Source organism: Halictus rubicundus, chromosome 9, assembly GCF_050948215.1.
Source record: "Halictus rubicundus isolate RS-2024b chromosome 9, iyHalRubi1_principal, whole genome shotgun sequence".
Classification (NCBI taxonomy): Eukaryota; Metazoa; Arthropoda; class Insecta; order Hymenoptera; family Halictidae; genus Halictus; species Halictus rubicundus.
The window spans coordinates 11191917-11208757 of record NC_135157.1 but is presented as its reverse complement, the minus strand read 5'-3'; the positions used below and the strand labels follow the sequence as shown (position 1 = coordinate 11208757).

Sequence of the window (16841 nt, the reverse complement as noted above, 5' to 3'; positions counted from 1 at the left end):
AAGATTTATTTTTCAGTTGATCTTTCCGAGCTACGCGCAACATGCGAATACTATTTTTATTACAAAAATCAAGCCGGAGTTCGAACTCGAGTTTGCGAAAATTGCTCGAGTTAAACTGGGAGTACAAATTGCGTTTCAGCGTGGTTTTGTCACTCACTTGCCAGGTTCCGATGTTAGAGACCCTTCGACCGAAAGGTCGCTGGAGAACGAAGCAAAGTTTGAAGGCGTCTCCGCGAAGCTCGAGTAGATTGCCGAGCAAGGCTGCCATGGCCGCCAATGGAAACGCGGAAGAGAACAGGCAGACGTAGCCGAGTTGCGACAGCATCTCCAAGTGTTCCGAGAACGCTCCGTCGTACTGTAAAATAGAAACGATGGCGTACAAACGACCACGAATCTATCTGAAACGTTGTTGTAAATATCTACCGATCCTTGAAACGAAAGAGCATGGTTAATTACTCATTGACTTAAACAGTTGTCGTCGAACTCGTTGCCGATCTCCAAGAACACGAGACGTCGTATTTTGCAGGACTATGCGCGTGTTCAGAAAGATAGAGATAACAAGACTGCGGATTTTTGTGCGAAATAAGAATTGTCTGGATCAGTTGCAAGACATAGGATCTACATAGACACTTCTTTTTTTTTCTTAATAATTTTAACGAGTTGAAGACAGTCCAACAGTATCCCTAAATCCTTTAAATGGCTTTACAGTTCTGCATTCGATTTACTCATTCCTAAAGAGATGAATGCATAAAATGCGTACAATTTACGGTAGTGTTATTTTGTCTAAAGATCCGCCGTCCCGTGATAACGCAGCAACGAGAACGAGACTGTAAATATTGAGGTTTGTTCAGCGAAACATCGTCTATCACGTGTGTATAGTGTATCTAGCGTAGGTGGTGCAAGGGTCACTATGCTCGTCGAACTAAACAAAAAAAGCGAGCGCTTGAACATGGGGTCAGCGTGAAAAGCTGTGAATCTTGTGTTCAACCCTTTCAGTTATGCGATCGTGACTGTACTGGAAATGAACATGATCTCTAACAGTGGATCGAAATTCTGTGCGAATGAATCCTGAGGATTTTCAGAGTTTAATCGGTGCAATCCTTTTCCGAGGAACAAGCTGATCAACATTTTGTACTATCACATCGAGTTGGACTCGTGATGAAGGTTTCAAACAGGATCAACTAAATATGTCATTAATTTCTTAAGTTCTATATTATTGTTGTCGACACATAGTAATTAGAGAATACATAGGCAAATACAATCATCCCAAGAATTTATGAATAACTAAAGACGTTCTAATCACTGCAATAAAAATTTTAGTTGAGCCTGCAGTCACTCCACCGTATGCTGAACACTATGGCGTCAACGACATGTTCGTCTTGATCAATGATTCGGTAAATTGAAAGGGTTAAGAGAATTGAATGAGCGGTGATATTACCTTTCTGGTGGATACCTGCGCGTCGTCGACGGAATCGGTGGAAAACGGGGAAACAAATGATTAAAACTCTGCAAAAAGAACCGATCAGACAGCACGGGACAACATTCATGTTAGCTGCATCGTCCGTCGTTCTCCTCGACGTGCGTGTGGAACGTGGGGAACGGATGCGCAAAAGGTTCTCAAGGTTATCGAACAAAATCGAAACGAAATCAAACGAGAAATGCCGAACACGCAAGCCAGGGATCGTTGAAGACATATCATGATCGGGGGGAGGGGGGTGACAATCAACGGGAGTGACAATATGTTCGAACATTACAGCGTTAGCAATCTGTATGAGACGTTTAATAGGTCTTCAAGTTCAATCATCGAGAAGGTGTTTGTCGTTTCGTCAACGTCCACGGGTTCTAGGAGTCTTGAAATCCAATAAAAATCGTATTGAGACCTCTATTAGGTTGGCGGAAAACGAATGGACGTTTGAACGTGTTTAAATTCGAGCAGTACAAATAGTTGTATTTAGCAATTTTGTTTGCGGTTGATCCAAACATTAGGCTTCTTTTGGAAGATTCCAAGAAGATCCAAATTTAGGCTTAGGTTTTGGATTTAGAAACAGTGTTCAAAAACTGTTAACTTCAGACAAGCAGTTCAAATACACAACTTGTGTGCTTTTATTGTTACAATAGATACTAATCGAATGATAAAACTCGTTTGTTTCTAACGATCTTTTTATGGAACGTATGTCATAATATTCGTGACGTTTTTCTCATTAAAATCAGCTCAAACACGAAGCAGTTCGGATCGCATTTACTTGTTTAATCCACGACAGAGCAAAACCTCGATTATCCGAACTAATACTTGACTGCTCGGATAATAGAACAATGGGTACAATTCTAGATTAAATCTGGACCGACGTGCACAACGAATCGCTTTAGATTGAACCGAACGTGAAACACGTATTTCAATAATGGTGATGTCATCGGTTCGGATAATCGAGGTTCTACTGAATCGTGTATCAAACAAGCAAACATGCTTCGAACTGCGTCATGTTTGGGCTCGTTTTAATCAGAAAAACGTCGCGAATCTGTTAGTAAAAGTTTCGTGGTCGTCAAAGTTTCCGTATCACAGAAACAATAAAAAAAAGTTACTGTACACCTCGACTATTCTTCTTTCGATGATGAACGACCCATTGATCGTCCCGCCAACCGAATAGCGTGGGAAACGCGGAACCAATGAATGGAATCGGCTTTGTTTTGGCTAAAAGTCGCGAACGCCGCTACGTTCAGCCCGCGTGGTCGCAACGTGCGTCAGAAATAAAAGAAATAGGCTAAATCTAGACCAAACCTTGAACGTAACGTCACTAAGTAGAGAATTAGTGGGATGCCCTACTCTGTAGAGGGAACTTTCCAGCTCAGCTTGGCTGACGTTTCTCGGTTGCGTGTTCTTCCCGCTGTCGGACCGTTCGCTCTTGTCTTCGGGCTCTTTGTTGTTCTCGTCGTTCTCTTCGCCGGGAGGCGGTCGGGCCTCGCTCGGGCTCAACGCTCCGAAAAGCTCGAAGCTCAAACGGGCCAATTTCAGCTGCTCGATCAGATACGGGACCGCCGACTCTTTCAGATTGCCGATTACCTGGCGGGCTATCAACAGAGCTGCCAGTTGCTGAAACGATAGGCAACGTTATTAATCGTAAATCAATCCCCAGATCGTTTCGGCACATCGCTTGTTCGTTCATCATTTCGGCTGTCTCGCGACTTCGCTCATTAACCGGTCGAGTGACGCGAGTCGAATAATAAGTGGACTGTGGTGGTCAGTGACCGATGATACAAAAAATGAGCCGAAAGACTAAACAGGTTCAAATAAATCCAGAAAGATATTCTAAAAAAATGAAATAAACTTGGTATTTTGAACGATCGTACGATACAAAACTTTCGTTGGGGTCATGAGAGATCCCAGTCTGCCAGTCAAGGGTTAAGTCCACCGGAAATGTAGCTGTTCCGTCGATGACAAGTTGGAGGTCTAATACCGAAGAGAATATATCTGTTACACAAAGTTCGAAGTTGTTTTCCTTGTCCAAAGTTCGAGTTCGTAATTTGTTCTGTTACCTCCGACAGGATCGTCGGAACTTCTCTTCACCATTGATATAATTCATAGAACGCAATCAGCCTGGCACTCGAGCGACTAATTCGCGGAAACCGTCATGTTGTTTTAGTTTTGTTCTTACATTACCTAACCCCGGAGATCGCGCGAACAGTTTACTTTGTGTAGAGCACGCCAACACGGAGTATGCATTCGTCTCGATACGTTTATCTCGCGGAAATTGTTTATGAATGTGGGGAACTGTATACATCGGTTTCGTATCGAAGAACACTACCAAAACTAGCTACCAAAAGAATAGAGATAGATAAGTACAATAGTTCTCAAATGTACAAAATTGACATACAGTCGATCTATCGATTAGTGAGATCTAATACCGACAAACGTGTGTCTACAGTCGTTCTCGGGGAGTCGATGCGATATTTCGTTTGTAAAAGAAATTTGCAAAAGTATATATCTATGCAGTACGTGCGAGGAATATTATTTTTACTGAACCGGCAAACGTAAATCAAGATTGCCTTTTATTTGATCGACAGTATTTTCGGGATATTTTTGCTGATTTAAATAAAATCCGCGGGTCTGGCGGTAATAAATACGATTGTTTATTGCATCGATCCCCGGAGAAAGACGGCTCGAAAAGTACAATCGTAGAACGGGAAGAAACGGGGAATAACGGGGACCCTTACCTCCTTTAGTCTCTCTTGATCTTGTAGGTAGAAGGCGATGTAAAATAGCGATAGGAAGGAGTTTACAAACTGAAACTGAAATACATAGTTCTCTTCTGTATACTCTCTATTTGTCGCAGTGGATTTAACACACATACAACGCTATAACGGGCGCGCGAGAAGCCGCGCGCTCACAAAGCAACAACACGGACGAGACATCGAGATCGACAGGAAGCGCAAGCAGAAAATATCTATTTCCCGTGTAGAGACAGAGAAAAACAGAGAGATTTCCATGCGGCGACAGAGACAGCCAGAGCGGTCGCTTGCACTTGACAATCGAAACGGATAAGCGTACGGGCTCTAATTTCATAGTACACCGAATGGTCCACCTCTAAATGCACGATTGAATCCGTTTGGTCTCGCGGCTAAAACGTTCTTTCAACGTCGTTTGTTCGCTTCGAAAAATAATTACAGTAATTGTCTCTGGAAAAATTCCGGCTCAAAATGTTTACTCACATTGAGCACATTCCTTGATCTTTTGTCGATAGCCTTACACAGAAAAGAATAAAAACGACAAAACTGTTTTGTTTCTAACGATTCGAATCACTTGTTCAGAAAAATGCCATGTTAGTAAAAGTTTCACAAAGAAGTAACTGAGAACACAAAAAAGTTTTTCCAATTTTTTCCACAAGGAGACATTACCGCAACGAGATTCTATAGCGCACAGGCTGCGTCGACGTTGGCATAATGTTCTCGTTGCCCGTCCCGTCTCGAAGCGAATCGAAATTGTGGAATAATTTCAACGTTTCCTTCGCACGAGATCTGTTTTGAGGAAATAAAACTTGTGTGTGAACTTTTGACACAGTCTTTTTACATTTTGCAGTTCTGGTTTCATTCCAAGAGATGTTCTTCCACTTTCTCGATCGATCGTCGACCAAGGGACGGGTTTGCACGTGTTTGCACAGTCGTCAACGTTGCACGGTGCACAACGGAATGCAAGTGTCTTTCGCAAACAACGACGGCGGAACGGTGGCAGACGAAAACTGTACGGATACACGATCGTAACCGGACTACGGTATTAAAAATGCTCGGAGAAACGCATGCAGTGTAAGAATCTGAAAAGAAAAGCGAGTCGGACTATTGCCTCGAGTAGGTGAACAAAGAAACGGACACGCGGCTACGGTGACGATTAGAGGAGGACACCGAGAAATCGGCTAACACAACGAAACACACACGCCCAGCCGCGCACAAAAACATACAGACAAACTATTCGTGGTAAATGGAGTGTTCATCTTATTACCAGTGCCACCTTGTAGATCAGATGATTCTCGTACTCGGTGTCTAGCCGATAGTTTTCTGCGTCCAACACACAAAAATCACAAATACTATCTACTGTAACATGTCCACTCTCCGGTATGTAAAAACGAAAAAAAAAAGAAAGACTGTAAAAAGAGAAAAGAAACAGAAAGGAAAAGGAGAATGTAAGAGAAACGAAACCAGCGTGAAGAGAAGAGAGGAAGACGAAGAAAAAGTAGAAAGTTGTTGGTAAGAAGAGACACATAAATGGTTCTAGATTGACTCTCGCTCATCGGTATACTTGGACACATCCAGAACGGCGATGTCGACGATCTTTTCTGCCATTTTTTCGTTTCTTTCAACAGTAGAAATCATACGTTTTCGTTAGACAGGGTGTCCCAAAAATGTTGTACTTCCTTGAAAGTAGATGAAGTGTTAAAATTCGTTTTAGCGACCATTGAAAGGCATACTATCAGATTCGAGCATCATCAGTGAAATAAGATCATTCATTATCATGCCGTCCTGAATGTGCAAACCCTTTCAAGACTGGATAATACGTCTCAAGTTAACTTTTACAGATTAACTACCTGGATGCTTGCTCAAACTCTGTAGAATTAATAAAACAGCATATTCCACTTCGGAGATTACAATCAATTCTTTTTTGGCGTGCATCCTAGTGTGTCTAGATACAAAATTAACAGATTGAATACGGTGTAATAAAGTTCCTTAATGCGATTTTCTTTAACCCCTTGCCTAATAGTTTTCTACATGGCACGAGTTTCTTTAGCGTTGATGATTCCTCGATGAAATATTTGTACACTAACTAACCCCTTGACTTCATTAATCAGCCTCTTGTTTTTCGCCCCAAAAATACAGCAACTTCGAACGTCTCCAAAAACGTTGCAAAATTCTTTCCGCGAATGAATCCACCATTGACGCCCCAAAACTTATAGGATTTCTTAGCTGGACTGTGGACTTTATGCATTGATGAAAAAAGAAAAATGAGTAGCTGCAATGTTACACAGTGTAAACTTGCTGAAAGTTACTTTCGCCCTGGCGCAATTGTAACAGAAAGTAAAGCGTTATTAACTCGTTATTACCTCCTGTATCTTGTGACAAATGCAGAAAGTTTTTATTTCGCATAAAGATCCACAATCAGCCGGAGGTGTTGAACAACGTTTGACTTGAAGGTATCCGTCAAGGGGTTCGATTCGAAGCGTTGAATTCCCGCTACAAGGGAAAGGGTTAAAGTTTACCTTGAAAGGGTTCATCGTAGACGACACACAAAAGAACATTCGTATGATCGTGGTAAGAACGGTTCGATCGGTAGTGTCGGGTTGATCGGGTACGAGTAAATAGTTCGGATAGTTACTGTCTAGAAGAAGCTAAGCTGTGAAAGAGATTCGGAAAGAGAGTATATAATATGCTAGGCTCTTGGAAACTAGACGTGCACAGTGTGTCTCGGTGATTGTAGAACGAAGTCGATGCGAGGGAAGAGCTCGGAAAACAAATGTATGTCGATCTTGTCGCGACTCCGCACGGTGGGACGAATCGGTGTCATGGGGAGTGATTAAGACTATGGGGGGAGTCTGGCGAATGGTGTTCCTTCGTCTCCCATACGTACCCATGTCGTTCAGCCAAACGGCGACCTTAAAGTAAGCCTCGTCCATTAACGCTATCACCACGGCGAGCAAAACTTTTGGCACGTAGCTCAACCAGAACCCGTATCCCCCCGCCTCCAGACGAGCGTCCCACCAATCCTGAAAGTATGTTCACCAAGTATGTTAACAAGTCGACCTCCCTGTCACACGCATTCCGCTGACAAAACCGTTCGCTCGGATTTAAAGTGCATTTCTGCGCCGGTGTGCATCCGGCGCGCCGAACTTTCTCGCGATCTGCGAAGCGCGAGGGAAAATTCAACAAAGCCCCGTGCATCGGTCAACTTCAGCAACGACGATCAGGCTAGCAATTCTCTTACACGAAGAGAAATACGCGTCCACTGATTTTTGTGCCTGGCAACGCGCCTGCGACACACGCGGAGGTTCAGGGTGAAGCCCTCGAGCGCAAGGAAAAACCGCAGGAGTTAGGTCGGTAGAAGGGCGTTTTTCCGTTGTCGTGCCGACAAAAAAAGCTGCCGAGTTTTTGGCAGTCGGAGTTGGTTGAACAGGGTCCAGATGGTCCCGCATCGATTTGTCATTATGTCGCCCAATGATGCATCGAGCTTCACTTCCGGAGAACTTGCACGAGTGCAGTAGTTGCGCTGTTTTATACGAGAACGACAAATCGTTGGTTTAAACGCTGAAAAGAGGTTGCGCGCATCAATGAAACAACAGCACCGAGCAGGTTTGACGGGAGCATTAATTAATTGAAACGTCCAAGCTCGGGGAAAGGCGATGGCATTTTTTAGAGGAACATTAACAAGTGTTCTCTGAAGTAAATTGTGCTACTCTACGAATCTTATGCGGATGATCATTATCTGTCTGCAATCATCTCGGAGTACATTACAGGAAATTTTGTCGTCAGAGATCCTGGAGCGCCGCTGCAGGATGAGGAGTGATTGATAAAAGTTTCGAGATGGTATTAACCCTCGGACTCCAATCGCGGCAATTAGGCGAATGATCCGTTTACCTGTATCTGGAAGCTCAGGATCATCACGATGAAGACGAAGAACAGACACGCGGCGATGACGGGCACGCTGGCGAAGTACCGGAACATGTTCCTCTTCCATCTGGGATAGGTGGGTTCCAGTCTGCCGGTCACGGGCGAGATTTCCAAGGTGCCCTGTACCGATAAAAAAAAAAAAAAAAGAAAAGAAAGAAAGAAGAAGAAAGTTCAGTGGAGTGGAAAGTTAATCGAAGCGAACCCAGGTGTCTATGATCGATTAAGAAAAGCTCACCGTGAATAAAGGCCTAGGCTCGATAAGTAGGTCGTCTCTTTGATCCAAGGTGCCCCACCTGTAGGCCAGTTCGGCGCCTCTTCTTTTCCAGGTTTCCAGATAGACGGTGGCCCAGATCACGTTGAAGACGGAGAACAGAACGTACGCTACGTCTTCCACCGCTTGATTCCTACCGATGATGCCGACCTGTGTTCACACGCGTCACCACTGTCAGTCTAATTGTCGTAGGGTACATTTTCCGAAAAGGATCTCCCCACCGAGTGCCCCAAAACTTTTCTATTCGACGTTCAAACCTTGAAATGGCTGCCGCGTAATTGCTCTTTTAATGCGATCGTTCTTTCCCCCGAGTTAATTTTCAAGAGATATTAATCAGGACCCAGATGTCAACGAGCTCTCTGGCCTCTGATCGTCTCTGTTGAAGGTTCCCCTAAGACCGGTTCTCGAATAGACTATTTCGACACTACCTAGGCCGTCAAAATGACGGACTTCAGGTTTTTTTCTTTTAGAATTGGTGAAGTTAAATTCATAAAAATCTGGAGGAATTCAATCTAAAGGAATATATTTTTAGGACTCGACAAAGCTGGTGTATAGAAAGGAATGGAGGATGACTGGACGCCTAGTTACCCAATATATGGCACCCACAGCAGCTGGAACGATCAAAGCGGTGGTGTAATGTCCGAGCCACGCGAAATACATAGTAATCTTTACTCCGAAGTATTTACAAATATCGTCCAAGGGCTGGGGACTGAGAAACGCCCGGACCCATGTCCGTTGCAGCTTCTCCAACGCAGGCAATTCGTGAAGAGGGAAGACCTGTTGGTAGAAAAATGAACAATTCTTTAATCCAATTCTTGATTTTTTTACGCAGTTCTGATCAACACCAAGTTAGAGCAGAAATACAGAAGCTGTCTCAGCTAAAGGAGGCCAAAAATCTTGAAGGTCCTCTGGAGGTCATAATTTCCAAAAGGATGAATATAATTTATGAAAAGATAAGTTTGGTCTGTGTAAGGTTGACTTCAATTTTGTAAGGGCGTATCCGACGTGCAAAACCTGGGACTTCGTTATAAATCCGAATTTGTTACTAAAATTATACAGTTTGGTGTAAGCTGCAGCAAGAAAACAGGGGACTCTGAAACTTGACTGTACCTTAATCGTTTCTAAACGGGCAAGAAAATGCAGAAGGAGCCAAGAATTAATTAGCACAGCTAATAGGTGTCCTCCTTCAGCCAAGACTTCCTGTACACGCAAGGTTAATCGCGAGGAGAGTCAAACTCGTAATCGTAAAACGTATTGCTCCACCGCGTCCGGTGATCGAACAAAGCAGAACGAAGGGAAAGGAGAAGTTTCCTCGAACAAAATCTGTCCGGGTTTGCGAATTCCGTCCACGGAAGAGATTGGACATCGGGCTAGCCCGTGATCTCGTTACCTGGGAAATGATCCCAGAAGAAATGCACTTTGGAATAATTGCTTGTCCTTCTACCATCTTTAGACCCGGTAGACTGTGAAGGTCCTGCGGTCCTGCTCTGAGCGTGTGCAGCAAATGCAGAACCAGGGACTGTCTTTCCTGAGTAGTGAAGAATTGAGCTTCGTCGTCGCTACCCTCGAAGCAGCTCGCCTCCGAGCCCACGAACTCCTTCAGACCCCCGCCGAACTCCTGGCGCAGTGTCTTTGGCAAATGCACCTCTTCGGCGGCTTTTAACAATCTGTCGGACACATCGGACTTCATTCGATTAGCCCACTTCCGGTTGGTCGCGACCGATTTTATACCAACGAGGGAACTACTTCGAATATCCCGATTTTCTTTAACCCATCAGCTGGTGCTCATTCCGTCAGAATTCTGTGAAATTCTCGTTACAAAATATTAGGTTGCTACATATCATATCAGCCCTTTGCACTCGGCGCTATTTTCATTCTAAAACTAAATTTTTCTTCCGTCTTAGAATATTTTCATCTTATTCATACGAAATTGATCCGATTTCCACATATAATATTTGAATAGAAATTTTGTAACGTAACAAATATTTTGTGATATTTTTTGTAATTTCTTTGAAATAATGCCACAACAATTTTTAGTGGCGCTTCAGAGTCACCACTCGAGTGCAAAGGGTTAATGTATTTATATATAGCTAAATCTATGTTTTGCTAAAACAATTCCTCACACAAATTTTGAAAAAGTTCGAAATCTTCGAAGTTCCCTTCTAAATCTAGTGTTGACCCATTGGCGTCGCATGAAATGAGACAGAAAATGGCTGCTTCGTCTTCATTTTATGCAAGTTCGTTTCATGTAAAATCAGTCGGAGAACGTTCAGGAGCCTTCCTCTATCTTATTTCTATTCTTGCTATCCGTTTCACCGTTGTCTCGGTTACGAGGCGTATCGAAGAAACACCGATATAGATCTGTGCGATGCTGGAGGGGGTGTGTGGCATACAGAGCACGGTATACTTACACGCTAAAAGGGGCTGTTAAGTAAAATCCGTAACTATCTGACGAGGCGTGGTGTCGAACGTGTACAACTAGGCCCGGGGTTCCAGCCCGAAGACGGCCTAGAAGCCACATCAAGGTCTCGTCGCTCGCTCCACTCGGGAACATCACTATGACGTCGCATTCCTGCAACAAACGATAATCATCATTTCAAACTACCGCCTCCGCGCCGATCGAAATCATCCGTCACGCTATTTTCATTTCATTGGGACGACGCAAAATTCGTCGTTTCAGGAAAGCCTGCAAAAATGGCTGCATTTTATTAAGTCGAAAGCGACAGTATCTTTAAATTTTCTTAAATATTTCCACTATTCTGCTGCTCACTTTTGTCATAAATTCTTCAAATCCGCTGTCTGCAAAATTTATTTATCAAAGAGGATACTGGAAATAAAAGTTTACTTTATCTGCAGCACGATTTTAAAAAGATTTTCTAAGCGTAGAATTAATCTTTCTTTAACACTTTGAGTGTCGCGTTTTTCAGGAATGGTGGAGAGAATATTGAAAGATGCGAACACATTTTAATTGTTCAAATTTCACTTCACTGAATTCATTTTTGACTTGATTAGATGGAATTTTTGTGCAGCAGTGGAAGTGTTAACATTTTTGTCCAGGTGTTTGCCGGAAAGAATAAATTTCGAGCAAGGTGTTATTTTACAGTGGCCGGCTGGTAAAGCGAAGTTATTTCGCCTTGTAACTGTAGGTCCAACACCGGAACCGGCAAATTCTGGCACAACGAGGAGACGTCGTTTGGCCTGGCCCTATTCCAAACGGTAGCAGACTGCTTGGTATTGCCAATCCACGTGCAACGATATCCTGATGGCATGCCTGACCTAATAGCGCCGACGAAATTCACTTCGACGGTCCTGCGACCGACCGGGATCAGGATTAAAGAAAATACCTGCGCATTTAATTTTCCGTCGAACCGGTGACGCAACGGCTTGCACCAATCATTGGGTACCCGAATTATTTTTAACTTATTCCATACGTTTCTCCATTTTGTACCAATACTCAACGTGTTTGAAAATAATCATCATTTTATACCATTTTACATGTGACCGATGAGCCCAGTCAAAAGTTTGGACGTGAAACAAAATCGAGAATGATTAATTGCGCAAGGCACAAATTAATTTGTACACCCAGTACATTGTGATGGTTAAACTTCGCAGATCAACCGTACATTTTTATTCGTCGAATATAAATTAATTTGAAAGGCAAATTTAAAGGAGGTACTGTTGTTTCAACGCACCGCATAAAGCGAATCAAGTAAATTAAAAGGAGATAACATCTTCGTTTACTGTTTTCGTAACTTTCACCGATTGCACAATAATGTCTCTCTTTGTTAACGAATGACGTTAACAGACAATTACTGTAGGCACTCGAATCGATTTCGAACAACTCCGAGCATAAAAGACCAGGAAGCTCGAAATCGAGTTTCAGCGTGAAAATGAGGGCAAAATGATGATAAAGCGTTTCATAACGCGGAAAACTTCGGTGGGCGTTGAATGCCTTCAACTATACTTTTAGGGGGATCATATCGAAAGGTCAGTTCATAATGAAATTACTCTCCGCCCAGAACGAGCGTAAAAAGAAGAAGAAGAACCGATCAGTCGTACAGTAATGACAAATGACACGACGTGTACAGCACCTGTTGCATCATTTCGATTTTGCGTTTAACGTCGGGAGCAACTTGGACGAGTAGCTTGCGGTTGTTTAACGTTATTGGCGGCCGCGAGACGACTTTCGAAAATTAAATGGCGGTTAGGGGAGTCATTGCTCGCGACACGATCGACAATTTCCTGTCGCGGCGATCGACGCTGTGTAAATTAATTGCGAAACGCTGCATGCCGTCGGTCGACGGAGTGGTTCGCAATATTAAATATTACCGTGTACAATCTGAAAAACGATGGAACGACTGCAAAGTTGGATTCGCATTTTTTGGCACGGCTGATATGATTGGATTACCGGAGCAAATGCATGATTAATGCCAACTCGGTCGATGCTATGATGATGTCGTACCACAGAACACGCCCCGGAACACCAGAATAATACATCAGCCAATTAATTAATCTGTAGCATCGATCTATCCTTAATTAGTCCTGCCGAGCATCGGACCGCATCGAGTCGCACACGGTAATAATGGGGAACGTGATTACGTCGTGCTTTTATTTATCGATGGTTGTTTAACGGAGCTGCGTTTCCATCAAACCTGTCAATGATTTTCCCCCCGATGAAATCACTAAATTAGCATTCCCCGTTCAAAAAGAACATTTGCTTTTGTTAAATAAAATTCATCCTTTGCGATCTTGTTTCCGAATTACAGTTCAATTTATGTTACGAAAATCTTTCTCGTAGACACGATATACAATTTAAGCGGACCTTCGAAATGTTCTTTAACAAATGCGATTTAATTACATTACACTTAATATTCCTTAATAGTAAACAGTAGGAAATCTGCGTTACTTACGGGTTGACTCAATAAAATGAATTAAAAAGGCGAATTTGGTCTGTGAATTTAATTTGTAAAAATATAAATTTTCTCTGTGCAAGGGCGAAATCAGTTTCTAAAAATATAAATTTGCTCTGCGTAAAGGTGAATTTGATTTCCGGGGGTGTGTTTGATTTGTAAAGGTAAATTTGGTCTGCGTGGGAGAATTTGGCTTGTGAGAAGGCGAATTATGGGATCATCCAATAAAGCGAATTTGTGAAAATTGAATTTTATTACTTTAATTTTAATGAATTTTTAATTTAAATTTAAATAAAAATAATTTTAGTGAATTTTATTTGTACAAAATTGAATGCGATATGTGTGAGGGTGAGTTTGATTGGCAAAAGGGTGACTTTGACCTGTACAAGGGTGAGCTTTATTTCTTCTCCAGAACGGAAGTTACTTGTCACGGTATCGCGTCGTAAAATGAAGTTTGCAGCACGAGACCGTCCCGACCGATTTGTTTCTATTATTAAATGCCAGCTTCCTATCGATTTCACGTCATTCGCATAAAGTATGCATCGGCCAGCGGCGGCGTGTGTAATCGCTGTATCCCTGTGCGGGCTTAAAACGCGAGTCGAAGCCCGAAAACGGGTCGCGATAACGACAATGCACATCGAACGCACACGTGATCGTTCCGAACTCGATTCGAATCGTGCACCCATTCGCGTCACGTTATTCTTAGGTAGCACAATGCCTTCAATAGCGGCCGACGGTTATTCAAAATATGAAATCGTGGAGCACATTATACATCCGGTGCACGATATGTCTCCTCCCCCGCCCCTGTCGTAAGATAGCGAAGAGTGCATATCCGTCGTGTGCATTCGGATTTTAAACGATGCACAAACGGTCGTTAAAATTATTAACGCTTTCTGCCGATATGCACGTGATTTTTGTTTTGTTTCCTCGAGAAACGGATTTGACGGAGTTTGTTCCTTTTGTGCGCGCAGGACCAGTTCTCCGCCATTTGTATTTATTCTACCTTCTCATCGATTGACGGAAGATATTGACAATTGAACCCGATCAATGTCAGATTAACTTCTAGGGTTTTATAAAATATGATTCGTTATTGAAGGAGAAATTCAATCGATCCTGTTCGTTTCATAATCTGCGAGATTGCTATTCCGGACGATGATTAATATCCATCGGGTGCCTTGGTAACAATCGTAAATTACACGAAACTAGGCTGAGGCACTCAATTACTGCGGGGGTAGAAGTTACGGTCCCTATATTAATTATACTTAGTTCCGAAGCATATATATTAACTGTTTTTAATGAAAATAATATCTCTTTTTTATTGGACACCTGGGTTCCATGATTCAGGCCAATCCCATGACACTAATTCTCCCTCCCTGCTATTGATCAATTGCTCGGAGGCATTGTCTCGGGGAGACCTTGACTCCAAGACGCTATCATTGCTAGATTGTCTAGAACACTATGTTCTAGCGGAGTTCCAGCTTTGAAGTAGGGCAAAAAGACGTCCGATTCGAAACGACTAGTTCTGTGTTACAAACACGTTATATTCGACGATCGCGAAATAACATTTTCGATTATAAACAAAGTTTGAACAGAAAGAACAAAATGCTCAGCACTTTCTCTTAAGTGAGCACAAAATGGTCGGCACTGTCTCTTAAGTGAACAGAAAACGGTCCCCTCTTGATCCTGCATTTGGCACAAGGGCAAACGTTTACTATAAAAATATGACACAATGTTCACATATCTTTTTTAAACTATCATTTTACCCAGATACCGTCAGGAGAGAATTCGAGGTTCGCTCGATAAATTCGACCGTTTGACACCAAGACGTCCGTCTTCGAAACCGAACATTTATCGTGCATATCGTTTCCGATCGATTCATGCCGGGGTATTCGAACGATTTAACCACCGAGAACTGTAGAGGCGATATTGATCTCCAGTGGAATTATTAAACGGGAAAAAGTTTCTTTGTAACTATAGCTCGCCGCGTTTGAAAATTTCAAATAAACTTGCCCGAATGAATTCTGCTTTGAATTCCTTTCCGATAGAAATGACCGCGACGACTTTTATTGCATTTTCCACGTCGCTGCGTGTTTGCGCATTGATGTCCCGTATAACAGCACCGTGGATAACAATTTCAGGCAAATTTGTGTGTTTTGTACGTTAAACAATATACGCCGTGCCAGCGGTTGTAACGACTCTGGCACGCTTTGAATGGAAAGCGCAATAAACGAGCAATGAACAATAGTACGAGTTTTATGCAGTCGTTATGGCGGAGGGACTTCATTCTTTGAGATCACGATGATCCGAGTCGTGGGAAAACATTTTTATTCTCTGTAGAGTCGTTTGTGTTTTGTGAAGTGGGGAAACAAACAGCTCTGTCCTGATTGCTGGTACAAAGTGTCCTCGAGAAAGCAATGATAAAAGACAAATGAAAAAAGTAGGCCAAAAACGTTAAATATATGCAAAAGTAGAAACATTGCTGCTTGAAATAAGCCCAGGTACAGTGTTGTACGATGCTTGTTGACGAAGTTACGACAGGTTAAGTGTCAAGGAAGTTGTTTCCTAAGTGGCTTTTTAATTTTTATTACCCATAACATTAATTATTTATTAGTAAATTGTAGATACATCGGTTTATAATACCAATCTGGAATCTACAATTTTACAGAGGAAATTAATCTTTTTACAGATTCGTATTCAATCCGATCATTTTTGTCATATCCGCAGTCTATATGTTACCTCTAGATTAAAGTAGAGTTAAATATTGAAAATTGAATTAATTTGTTTCATATAAAGTTGAATACAATTAAATGAATCGCTTTGGTTTCAGCCAATTTTTGTGGTCGGTCGATCACGTTAATTCCGATTAAATAGAACAGGATTCGCCGTTTCTTTATTATTATTTCGATCAGCGACGCGGTTAAATCAGTTTGCAAATCCGAAGCACCGATTCGCCAATTCCGGGCGAGCTAACAAAATCGTGTAATCCGGGCGTAGGATGCCAGGCAACCAATTCCGTCGGCGCGTTCGGTAAACAAACCACTTAATTCCGATTATTATCAGGGAATGCGGCCAGAAGAACAAATAACGAGAATTCGATTGCGCGCAGAGGTTCCCCCGTACAATGGTCGCCCCGTTTCCCGTCGTATCGATTACGGGGGGGAAGGGTTGCCCAGGAATTCCGCGATAGACGAACTATTCAAATGCATATAAGGGACACGAGGGAGAAAGGGCGCGAAGGGAGGAGGGGAGGGCCGAGATGAATTTCCACGGCGGATTATTTTCGAACGTTGCGGGGGCTATCCTTGGGCTCGTCACGAGTAATTCATCCCGGACAATGGACTAGAAATCAACGTTCCAACTGTGGACAGTGTACGCGCGCGGGTTGCGTGGCCGTCGGACACGTTAAAAATTAATCGACCGGCTTGACAGCGAAAAGTCACGTGCGTTATTGTTGGCCGGTTACAGCCGGAACCGTCTGCGAACTGTGTCTCCTCGATTAGTTCAACGCTGCCACC

General features: G+C 42.8%; 1 protein-coding gene across 5 annotated transcripts in view; it reads right to left on the bottom strand.

The window, feature by feature from the left end:
• The window catches only part of Wwk (anoctamin 8 white walker), a 38280-nt gene that overhangs the window by 6162 nt on the left and 15277 nt on the right, over positions 1-16841 (bottom strand). For 3 of the 5 annotated variants that reach the window (XM_076793269.1, XM_076793267.1, XM_076793265.1), the window contains exons 3-13: positions 10828-10988; positions 9807-10083; positions 9005-9193; positions 8381-8566; positions 8113-8265; positions 7109-7244; positions 5489-5544; positions 4210-4284; positions 2777-3088; positions 1439-1453; positions 158-355 (exon numbers count right to left, since the gene is read on the bottom strand). In XM_076793269.1, the coding sequence (XP_076649384.1) occupies positions 158-355; positions 1439-1453; positions 2777-3088; positions 4210-4284; positions 5489-5544; positions 7109-7244; positions 8113-8265; positions 8381-8566; positions 9005-9193; positions 9807-10083; positions 10828-10988 (1758 nt within the window). The remainder of the gene's footprint in view (positions 1-157; positions 356-1438; positions 1454-2776; positions 3089-4209; positions 4285-5488; positions 5545-7108; positions 7245-8112; positions 8266-8380; positions 8567-9004; positions 9194-9806; positions 10084-10827; positions 10989-16841) is intronic. The other 2 variants (XM_076793266.1, XM_076793268.1) reach the window with 2 other exon arrangements.